The following is a 12035-nucleotide window of genomic DNA, read 5'->3' on the forward strand; positions in this document are numbered from 1 at the left end:
TGTTGTTGGGTTCGTTTGGGTTTTGGCCAATTCTCTCCCCACATTTGTTTGTTGAGAGCATGAGACATCCCACCCTCCATAGTGCTTTGCATCACTGTGTTCTTTCCTCTTCATCTAAATAATTTGATTTATAAACATTCCTTAGAAAAAGTTCTACAGCTTCACTTTAATGAAAAGGTTGTAATTCAGATATTGTAGCATACTACAGTACTTTGTGCTTTTAAAAGTATCAATTTACTGTAAAGAAATTAATCCCTTAATGCTTTTTTGGGCTTACGAGGTTTCTGGCTATGCTGCTAAAAATACAGATTAACAGTGGTTGTTCAATCATATCTCAGGGATTTGGGGAAAGGCTGTGTTGATCCTCAGTAGTGCCCTGTGACTCCACTCAAATGTCTCGAAGTCATTTCTGCTGGTTACCTGGTTCCCTTCACTGCAGATAAGAATGGCCACCGTGGTAAGAAGGGCAGTGCAGTGGTTAATGTGCTCTCCTGAGTCAGATTTATTTGCAAGGATCTCAGTGACCTACTGGGAGCATGTGACATCCTGGCTGTGACACTGGCTCTCAGCATCTGCCTCAGCCTGGCTTTCTACTGAGCACCTATTCTGTATCCCCTAAGCTAGGCTGTAACTCAAAAGCTGCAACAACATGGTTTGTTGTTTTCAAGCGATTTGTCTTCTCTCCAAAGCTGCCCAGTTTTTGTTCTCTCTGTTCACTAAAGCAGTTGGTCATGATGGTCACATTCAAGATGTAGTCTCCACTTTCAGCCCCCCATCCCCAGTACCACAACCCCACATGAACTGCAGCCCCATCCTGAGCAGCCCTTCAGCAGCTTGTGGTAGAGGAATACACTCTTTTCTTGTTAAAAACACAAACCCAGAGGTTTTGCCAGAACCAGTTTTGTCCATCAAGTTTCATTCACCAAGCTCAGATGAAGCTTTTTCTGCAAGTGTCTGCACAGGGATGTTTTCCATAGGTGTGCAGGCATGTGAGCTGGGGCAGCATCTTTCACTAAACCATAAATATTTCCAATTTGGTTCCCTGATGAAACAAGATCCATATGAGCACACTGTTCATCTACCTGTCTGTCTGTAGGTTCTGCTCTAGCAGGTTTTACTTATCAGTCTTAAATTAGCTGAAAATTACCAAGTCTCAGTCTCTGAGCTGTTATTATTTTAAAATTTGCAGAGGTGGAGGTTGAAGCTTTATATTGGAAGTAGTCTAAGGTCTGTTCTGTCAAAGGCAGTGGTGTGAGAGTAAGAACTGGGAAAGGTCAGCTTTGTCTGTTTGACTTCATGTCTTCCTGTGCCATGGGAGCTGCAGGAATATCTTTGCTAAGAGCACCTTGTCAGCCAAAGGACAGAGGTGAACCATCAGTGTGTTTTTCCTCTGTATGTCAGGAATCTTTCCAACCAGCTTTAGGGTTCTGAGCCCAAATGAGATAGTGGGGTGGATAAAAAGGACCCATTTCCTTCCTTCCTGAAGCTTGTCCTCAGGAGAGGAGATGAGGGCTGCTGCCAAGCCAGCATCTCTGGGCCAGCAGAGTCCTCTAGTGGCTATTGCAACTGGGAGATGGTTTTTCCCAGTCTGCAAAATTGCTTTCTAAACATCCGAAGGCACAAGATATGGAAAAAAGAGCTTTTGGCTGGTGCTGGTGCTGCTCTATCAGTGTCTGTAATTCTCTATCATAGCAAGTGGGATTTTCTTTGGTTTTTTTCCCCACACCATTCTGCATGATACAGTTATGATTAAAAAAACTTATTACACTGGATATGGTCTTCAGTCAGGAGCTGTACTCTCCATCGAAAATTAACGTGGCTACTACTTGAGCTCCTTTGTCTCCATCTCTGGTTCATTGGCACATGACTGTTTTAACAGCTCCCTCATTGGGCCACAAGGGAAATAAGAATATCCCTCCCAATCTGCCAAATTACTTCTTCCCTGGGAGATCTTTTATCCTCACTCTTCTTATGGGTGGATGTCCTGAAGAGAATCCTGGTTTGCTTTGTGTCACTCAGACGTCTCCTAAACCAAATAAAGGCACTTTCTCTCCTGAGTGAGAGGATCATGGTTGTGTATCAGGTATTCAGACAAACTCTCTAAGTAGAATATGAATGCAAAGCAGAGTCTTTCCTTCACTGACATGAATCACCTCAATTAATGATGTTCATCATCTTAAAACCACTGAGAAAGAGACACAATTTAAATGCATTTGGGAATACCTGGAACATGACTTGTTCTCTTGTTCACTGGAAGATGTACAACATATTGTATGAGAAGCCTTAAAATGTTAAGCCTGAGTGATTTTCCTTACTGCAGTGTGGCAAGAGTTCTGTCAGGTTATTTAACAAGAAAAAATACAACTAGGCAAACAGAAAGATAGGTTTTAACTGATATTTGAAAATAAGTAACTATTTCAGTTGAATATGTCTTTCCTGTAGGGTGAGTGAAAGGGTTAAATGAGCTTTCATAGCTTGCAGCTCAGTTTCTAGAATTTTTTTTAGTAGTCTTCTTTGACAGCTGTTATTTGATGTTGGGTTGATAGTTGCGTGTAGATAAATCAGTTGTTTATAACTCATTTGAAACTGCAATGGAACTAAAATATACTCAGTACTTGAAACTGTAAAGTAAATAGAAGATATTATGGAAGCTCTGCTTTGGACAATCTAGACAATTTCATAGAAGGAAAATAAAAATTGGTAAAATTTAACTTATATCTAAGTGACAGCTGAGTTCATCAACATTTATCTTTAACCCACACTGAATTGTTGATACCTCCATGTAACTGTGAACCTGAGACTATTTTTCTTCTAAGCACAAGGCATGAAGTTTGTGCTTTTTTGTTAATTTGGGGAATTCAGCACAAACAAGGCACAGCATTTTATTGTATCACAGAAATATGTTTCTCCCAGTGTGTATATTGGGCTGCCCTGATAGGTGTTGAAACAGCTCCATTACACAAGCCTTGGTATTTATTAGTTTATCTTTCCAAAAGCATCTGGAAATTTTCTGCTCTTCTTTTTGTATGGACATCAGGGTTTCTTTTACATGTTCTTCATAACTTTTTTGGTCGGTTGGTTGTTTTTTATTCCTAAGAAGAATAAAGATTGGTGTTCTGTAAGAGGTTTTCCACTGACTTGTATAAAACAAGGAGAAAGATGCATTTCTCTGGGAGATCCTTCATGCTGTTTGCTTCTTTTTCATTTTCTAAGTTACTCTGTTTAAATAGTTAAGATTTATGTCCCCATGTGATGCCAGGGTACAACGAATTTTCATGTGAAATGAATCCAGAGACTGAACTGTGAATCAGAAGAGGAGACTGCTTTTAGTTGTTTTAAATTGAACCTGGGGAGACTTTATTTCTCTCTATTGCTTATGGAGGGAGACTGGGGAGATGTCATCTTCCTGGGCTTTTGGCTGATTTCTGCAGTCACCCCCTTCTCTGATGAGCTTTGAGAAACCCCAGAGTCCCAAAAAAACTCATCACAGATTGATATTAGCTCTCATGGGGCGTGTCTACATGGAGGCGTTCAAAAAAGTGACACTGGAGGAGCTAAAATTGGGATTGGAGTGAGTGCCTTTCCAGGAGGACACTAGGGAGAGTAAGAAGTTTCATTGCACACAGTCTTTGTTTATTTTTGCATGTTGCACTATGGGCCTGGGCTTGGGTGAGGTTCCTATTCCCCAGGGCAATCCAAGCAGGCTGCTGCTTCAAGGCAAGTTGCACAGTGCAATGACACCCTTTTTCCCAGTTATCTTTGGAGTAACACAGCTGCTTTCCATGGAAAAAAGCAAGTAAACAACTCAAACTAATTAAAAATTGTCATTAGTAGATCAGAGCTGGAGGCTGCTGCTAATTCAGAAGAGAAGGAATCAAGTGCTTTATTGTTAAGGGAGTTAAGGAAACTTACACAGAAGTAAAAGTTTGAGAGGACTCCTGGCTCTCCTGGGAAGTGGCAGATTTGCCTGAAACTGTAGTGTCCTGCCTGGAGTGGTGGTGAGCAGGGGCAAAGAGTGGGAAGGTGAGTCAGGGAATGCAGGAGGATGGAGGAGAGGAGTGTATGGCTTCTGGCAGTGCAGCATAATTACCCTTGGGAAGAAGAGAGCCTTAAAAGATAGAGCTGACTTGGTGAAGATAAAATAGGTTGTGTGGGTCTGAAAAGATGGATGAAAGTGAATGCTACTGAGCTAATAATGTTCTGCTGCTGGCTCTGGGACACCTCACCAAGGATGGTGGGACAGGACTGGCCCCTCAGGATATATTAAAAAAATATTCTGTTTTGTCATGGAAAAGTTCTAAAAAGGCTAAATGTAAGGTCAGAGCCCCGGGATCCACAGTGAGCTTCACTCCAGTTTCAGCACATGAGCCACAGAAAGCTTTAGAGGCTCCAAGTTCACCTGAGTGCTCCTGCCTAAGCTCCCATGCACTGCATCCCTGTGCCCCTGAAGCTGGTGTTGGTCTGTCTTTGCAGCTGCTGTCTCCTGCCTTACCCTTAGTCCTGCTGGGTTCAAGTATTAGCTCATAGAGCCTTGCTTTGATCTCATATCTTCCCAATTTGGTAAATTCCTGTTTCTGCTTTTCAGTTGTTTCCATGTTCCTATGTGATTTTCAGTTTCCATCTGTTCTTATGGAGTTCCTAAAACTCTACAGCAAAATGTGCTGCAGAAAAGGAGAGAATTATTACTGTTCTGTCTTATATAAGAAGTTGTAAATCCAGCATGAAGTGTGCATCTACTGTGTGGCTTTTTCTATAGGACAATATCCTTCAGAGCTGTAACTGATTGTTGTTCCTCTGACACATGACAGCTGAAAGAGAATAAGCTTTACAAAAAGCCTTTTTTGTCCCTAATCTTCAAAAATTACTCGGTTCAGTTTTTTATCTGGATCCTGTGATCTTTAAAACACTTGCAAAATCTCAACAAGAAACTTTGCTGTCACACAAAGTTAAGGAGTAGTAAAATAGAACAGTGCTGTGAGTTACACAGTCTGCATTCTTGCTTTGTGTGTAAGCCTGGTCATTTGTCTTGGGACCCACACACAGCCTGGGGATGTTGATACTGCCATTAATGGTACTTGTTTTCATATTTAATACAGGATTGTATTTTGGCACAGCTGATGGAACGTAACCATCTCTTTTCATCTGCTGTAGGGCCACACAAATCAAGACCTACTCCTGGGACAATGCACAGGTGATCCTGGTTGGAAACAAATGTGACATGGAGGATGACAGGATTGTTCCCATGGAGAAGGGGAAACATCTGGCGGATCAGCTGGGTACATGCAAAACTTCTCTTTCTACCTTTTTTCCTCTGCTTCTCTATACTGTGTTCCTTTAGTTTGTACAATAATAAGTCCTTCCAGCAGTAATACTTCAATAATGGTCTCACAACTAAGAAGTGTAATATATTCTAGTTTCATATTTTACTTGTTTTGTGCTCATTAGGCCAAAAATACCTGGTAGAATAATTGTAGTGTTGCTGTATCTATAAAGGTGATGTCTAGGGGTGAAAGGAATATAAAGCTTTTGTGAAAAGCTTTTATTAGCTTAGCAGAACAAAAAGAGAAGAAGGTTTCATAAACACAATTCTGTCTCCAAGTACCATGTACTCATTGCAAATCAATGCAAACATTGATTTTTGTTGAAGCTTTTTTTTTTTTAACTAAACAATGAAAAAGAAAGAAGTTTATATATCAGAACTGAAGAATTGAGTAAAACATATTTTTAAAATGTACTAGGCTTCTCTATCCAGGTAAGAAAATGACATTACGTTATTGATGTGGGATAGAAAAAGCAAAACAGTTCCATTGAGAGGAAGCTGGGATTGCAATGAAAATTTTATAATGAAGAGCAAAGTAAACTAATACTTCTTTATAATTTATTTATCATTTTTCATTATCTGTTATAGCATATAAGATATTTTAAATATGAAATAAGGGATCTACGTTAAAATTTAACTATTCTGTTGTCTTTCATTAAAGAATTCAAAGCAGCAAGTAAATCCTGTTAAAATTTCATTCAGGTAACAGTGAAGACCCTTACAGTGGGCATAAATATTTGCTTAGCTTGTAAGAGTAGAGATTCTTACCAGACCCAAAGGAATTACCATCATCCTCAAGTTATAAAATCCTGTGTTGTCTTCAATCCTTAGGCACTAATTGGAGGGTGCATAATAAACTGTTAAATTGGGGGTTCTGGAGTTCCAGGACAGTAGTTTAAAGTGTGGCCTTGAAGGTGTAAATTCTACATATGGCACACACAAAGGGGTCCCATTCATGGCTGGAGCCTTGAGGCACTGCCATCCTAAACAAATAACAAGCAAATATCAAATTAGACCCATTGTTATTATTGTAATAGTAAATCTTGACATGTAGGACTGGCAAAGCAAACAAAGACATGGTTAGTTTGCCAAGTCAGTTCTGTGCTCTTTTTTACCCATCAGAATTTAATCTGCTTTTGAAAACATGAATGTGAATAAACTTGGTTCCTGGCTTGCAGACTCTCAGAAAGGTTGTGGATGCATGCATGGGCACCTATTTCACAGGAACAATTACGCTGCTGGTAACTGAAAATTTGTCCAGACCAAAGTAGCAGCAAATGGAGTTTTATTTTAACTCCCACTCCAATTTGGACTTCTAGTGTTTTTTTCTCTTCCCAAAATTAATCTGTTTGTTTCAAGACAAACTTGGCATCTAGAATCTGAATCCTTTACTAGTGGGACACTTCAAATCACACACACACACAGGGTTACCATAGCAACTGATTCCATCAGTAGGAAACTGTTTCACAGAAGAATCCCCAGTTCTGCCCCGACCTGGTGCTTGTCCAGCTCACCCTGGAGAAACACACCCCAGTGCAGAGCAGCCCAAAAGCTGATCATGCCTTTGGGAAGTGCTGTCCCAGCCCTGCTCTTCTGTGCTCCCAACTTCCAAAACACTCTTTTTAAAAGAGCTGAAAAATAGATCTGATTTTATCAGATCAGTTTTTCATTATAGTAACTATGCCAATGTGTACAGCATTATATGAAATTATTTTGTGAGTTAGGTGGGAGGAATCTCTTTAATTGGCTATTGACTGCTTAAAGTGCTAATGTTCATCATAATGATTCACATAAAGGTTATCCCCTCAGCATGTTTCTCTAAATTTGCATAGTGACATTAACATCATTGAAATAATTCCCTAATCAGATAAAGAAATTGTTATTGGCCTGAATGTGAACTGAACCAAAACAGATTGGTGTAGCAGAAGCTGAGCCAATGTTGGACTGACTGATATCTAAGTGCAGTTCTCTGATTTCCTATGCTTTTTATATACATTTTTGTTCATCAGCAGAACAGCAAATGGGGCAGACATAACCCCTGTGTGATGCAGGACAGCCCTCCCTGTTTGCTAACAAGGCAAAATCTCCACCATCACTTCACCCCTTGTCCCATGAATCTTAAAAAGGGTTTGAATGGGGTGGATATCTACTTAGCTCACACATCGAGGTGACTCAGCCTGCCAGCAGTGGCAGACTGATCAGTTAAGACAAGTTTTCTCTTTCTTTGTGGCAGAATCAAAGGAAACTGATGCAATGCAGAATATCCCCAGAATGAAGCACAACAGAACAGAGCTCATTGCAAAATAAACTCTCCGTGGTGCCTCAGCTCTCGATGCTGGCAATTTAATAACCTGACAGGACAGAAGCAACAGCTTGGTTGGCCTTTGAGGGCCCTGGGGTGAGGGAGATAAGGAAATGCTTCACAGTTCAGGGCATTCCTGCTGCTGAGGCAGGGCCAGGGCTGTCTGTCAGAGGCTGCTTCTCCCCTAGCGCCTTGTGGCAGCGGGAAGCAGCAGGAGGAGCTGGTGCCATGCCCTCCTTGGTGTAACTCCAGCCTTGCTGGTCTGGTTTTTTAATCAGAAAGGGACAGTGTTTGAGGGTCAAGGAGCATTGTGCTTTTGGGCACAGATGTTGGTCAGCAGAAGGAAAGCAGCCACGATCTTCCTTCTCATTCTGGCCTCTGCTCTTGCCAGAGGGCAGCGGCTGCAGCCCAGGGGACCTGCACTGATGGAAGGGGCAGAATTGACTCCCTTACCCTGGGTTTACTTAGATCTGCAGATATGCTTACCAGGGTGATGGGAAGGATCCATGTATCCCTTTCATTCCTAATGAAGCTTGATAAATTTTAAAAGTATTTCTGCTCACCATTCTAAGATTGTGGGAATAGACTGACTTTAAGGATTATCTGATGTCTTGTTTTCTTTCGGTAAATCCTGAAAAAAAGGGTATTTTAAAAACCATCATGATCATCAGTCTCTATTGATACTTTCTGTCCACTTTTCCCCCAGGTTTTGACTATTTCGAAGCCAGTGCCAAAGAAAACATCAACGTGAGGCAGGTGTTTGAGCGTCTGGTGGATATAATCTGTGAAAAGATGTCGGAGAGCATAGAATCAGACAATTCCAGGGGCACTTCTGGAAGAAGCATGCGGCTCACGGACAACCCCCCCCCTTCACAGCAGAACTGCTCGTGCTAGTGACCTTTCACACTGAGAAATGTCCTTCTCCCCGATTAAATTTTCTCTTTTCATTTGTGGTGGTGCATTATCATGTAGTCCAAAGGCAGAAGTGTCTGTTGTAGGAAATTGGTATGTTTGTTTAATGTGCTGGAGTGTTAATATTATGTATTTCCTCCTCCAATAATTTAATAATCTGAAAAAATATTGTAAGTGCATCTCGTGTGAATGTGAATTACACTGAAGAAAAATAATTGTGTAGTGATGCAAATGTTATTTCTACAGAGAATGTTGCACTTTTTAATTGTAAATTCATCTATTGCAGAAAGAGTTTTTTTGCCAAGAACAGCAGGAAGCACAAAAACCAATTAGAAGGGACCAGGTCTAAGAGAAAAAAGAAAAATCTCTTATAAAGCAAGAATAGGCTTTTTTTAAACATAAAACAAAAAAAACCGCCAATCCCCAGATATTTTGAAAATTGTTGCCGTCCTCCAGCCACGGATCTCAGTTTTTCTGTAGGATGGAGCAGAAAGCAGAGAATTTTTGTCTTAACAGTGTGAGGTCCTCCAGAGTGTGAGGAAGAAGGAGGTTGGATTTTGTGTCAAGTCTCTAAACAGATGAAGATCACAGGGAAGGAATCAAAGCTGCTGGGCTGAGGAGGAGGAGGAGGAGGCCTTGCAGCCATTCCTGTATTTCCCGGTGCTTTGGCTGGTGCTGAGTGAAGGAGTGAGAGCCCTTGCAGGGGCTGCCCTTGCCTCCAAACTTCTCCACCACAGCTTGCTGGGGGTGTTGCTGTGTTTAGCACATTCCTGTCCTAATCCTCTCTTCCCAGATTTTGACTGTCCTGCAGTCCCTGTATCCTGTAGTTTTACCTCTCCAGGTCTGGATCTTCTCTCATCAACTACTTGCTGGTGGATTTGTTGCAGGATGAATGAAAAGGGGAGCTGGCTGCTGCATGCTTAGTTGGAGGCAAAAACATGTAAGACATGGAACTGCACTGTCTCAGACAAAAATATCAGGAGGCAAAATGTGAGTGTTGGCAGGTATTTGTGCCAATATTATTATATTTTCTTTCTGCATTTTGTTATTGATTTGGTTTTTTAATCTTGTTCTAGATGGGCATGTCTGGAGGGATAGATTTTCTGGTTTCAGATTCAACCACAAAGCATAATTTAAGATAAAGAGGAGTGATTAATAAAACACAACTGCAAATGAAACATGGCAAAGACATCCTGTTATTCTGTGAACTTTTTGTGGCATCATGCTTTGAAGGGAGGAAAAATTTTTAAATTAAGTGGATATGGAGAGAAGTTGGTTGTCTTAAGGGGAAAATGCTGGAAAATTTTACGTCTTTACCTTTGATCGGTGATATCCTCTGACTGAGGGACTTCCTGATGTCAGGAAAGGGAGTCACCTGCCCTCTGTCCTGTAACGTGCTGGATCATGACACCAGTGAGCGCTTTTGTAATTTCCTTCTGTTGTGTCTCAAAGTGTAATAGCTCTAAGAAAAAAAGCACAGAATTCTGGACAAAAATGCAACTCTTTTGGGGTGGTTTGAGCTCATTGTGCTAAAGGCTTGATCCCTCTTTTTGTGTGTTGTTTTCGGGAATCTTTACTGTGACGTGTTCTGGGTATGTGTGATCTCGTCTTGAGAGTGTGATTTGTGCAGTGCTGGGATTGTGGTTGTTGTATCTAAACCCCTGAAACTGCAAAATAAAGAGAAATGTACTCACTGGGTGTGGCCAGAGAGCTTGTGTCAGCCGCATTTTTGGCGTTAGGAATCCTACGCATGTGTGAAGGAGAAATCTTTTTAATGCTTTAAGAATACATCAGACTACATGGATCTTTCTTTGGCAGGGTGATGGTCTTTGAACCCAGCAATCTGCAATCACTATGTAGGTTTAGAACAGTGAAGAGAAGGATTATTTGGCCAATAAATGTATAGTGTTTTGTTCTAATTGTAGAGGAGGCAGGTTTCATGCAACTTATATAACTAGCGATAAAATAAAAGAAGTCCACATCAGATTTTGAGCTGTGCAGATGTAACTTAGTACTGCAATGCAAATAACGATTTGTCAGCTCAGCAGCTCACTGGCAAAACAAAATGGATTCAGCAGAAATGGAATTTCAATTATTTTCTTTGACTTACTCTGTTTTGTTTTGGTTTTTTTTTTCCCTAGCAAAAAGGACCTTTCCCTTTTCCACTCAATATAAAATTGTGTTTCATTATGTTCTGGTCAAGTCAGATGGGCTTCTTTAAAGAAGAATAAAAGTACATTCCAGGCCCCTCAGCCTAGAATGGGCAGAATTGTTTTTCACAGGACAAGCCAGCAAGTCTGAAGAAAAGAGAGTTGGGAATTCTACCCTGCCTTATATTGCATACATGGAGAAGCCTGATATTTTTTGCAGAAATCCTGCAGAGTTTATTTCGAATAAGGAATCAAATCATCACAGGCAACTGATACATCTTTGCATTAGTATATATTTTGTCTATCTCATCATCTTATATTTGCTGTGAAGGAATACAGGGAAAGCCTTTTGCCTTAAATGGCCTGCGGCTGGTTTCAGGATCAGCAGTGAGTCAGTAGTAATTGTTACTTGTATTAACTTGTAAGAGGAATGGCAGAATGTGAGACGGTGATTTGTCACGGCAAGAGAAATAAATCTGCTTGCACTGAAGGGAAACACGAAATTTGTGATATGGGCTTGTAGAGAGCTTTCCATTTGACTGGGAGTGGCCCAGCATAGTTGTGTTGTTAAAACAGCCTGTCTACAAGGTAAAAAAGGGGCACTAGAGTGTGAAAAGAAAGAGGTGACGGCTCCTCTCAAGCGTCTGTGTATGGCTTGTACAAAACAAGTGCTCCAGCAAAAGCCACAGGCAAACCTTGGGATTAGAGATGGGTCTTGGCTTCCATCTGGTGGAGGAATAGAGAACTGAAATACCATCCAGGTCGACATCCAGGCTGAATTATCAGCCCCTGTACCTCAGGCTTGGCCTCTGACCCCGTACCTCGGCTTTCAGCGCCTGCTTTGCGGCCAACGGCGCCGGGAGCGCTGGGATTGCAGGGAGGCAGATGCGGAGCGATGCACAAGGGCTGCGATAAACGCAGGAGCCTGGCGGTGCGTGCCGCTTGGAAGCGCCAGGGGATTTGAGCCGAGAGGCAGAGCAGCATTCCCTCTGTCACTGCAGCGGCACTGGAGTGTGATGGGGGAAAAGGATATCCACGAATCGGAAAGTGCTGAGACCTGCCGAAGTAGCCACCTTTGTAAAGAACAAAGAGTGATTTCTGCTAAGCAGCCATGGGCGCAGACTTTACGCTGTTCAGGACACATCGTGTTCCACCATCCCGGGAAGAGCGATCCAAGGAACCCCAGGACCTGCCATGCTGCCGGCAGCCGGCCCGGCGAGCTGATTGGTCCTTGCAGCTTTGAGCGACAGCCAGCTCGACCAATTGGTGAGGGCCGTGAGAGGAGGAGGCTGGCTTCCGCCAGCTGGCTGTTGGACTATTCCAACGTGAGAGCAGGGGGGGGGCACTACTG

General features: G+C 41.9%; 1 protein-coding gene across 5 annotated transcripts in view; it reads left to right on the top strand.

Moving 5' to 3' along the window:
* The window catches only part of RAB3B (RAB3B, member RAS oncogene family), a 50916-nt gene extending 40674 nt beyond the window's left edge, over positions 1–10242 (top strand). For all 5 annotated transcript variants that reach the window (XM_039556579.1, XM_039556578.1, XM_019291884.3 and 2 more), the window contains 2 exons: positions 5152–5276; positions 8329–10242. In XM_039556579.1, coding sequence (XP_039412513.1) covers positions 5152–5276; positions 8329–8516 — 313 coding nt within the window. In that variant the 3' untranslated portion in view covers positions 8517–10242. The remainder of the gene's footprint in view (positions 1–5151; positions 5277–8328) is intronic.
* The last annotated feature ends 1793 nt before the right edge of the window (positions 10243–12035 follow it).

Source organism: Corvus cornix, chromosome 8, assembly GCF_000738735.6.
Source record: "Corvus cornix cornix isolate S_Up_H32 chromosome 8, ASM73873v5, whole genome shotgun sequence".
In the NCBI taxonomy this organism is placed as follows: domain Eukaryota; kingdom Metazoa; phylum Chordata; class Aves; order Passeriformes; family Corvidae; genus Corvus; species Corvus cornix.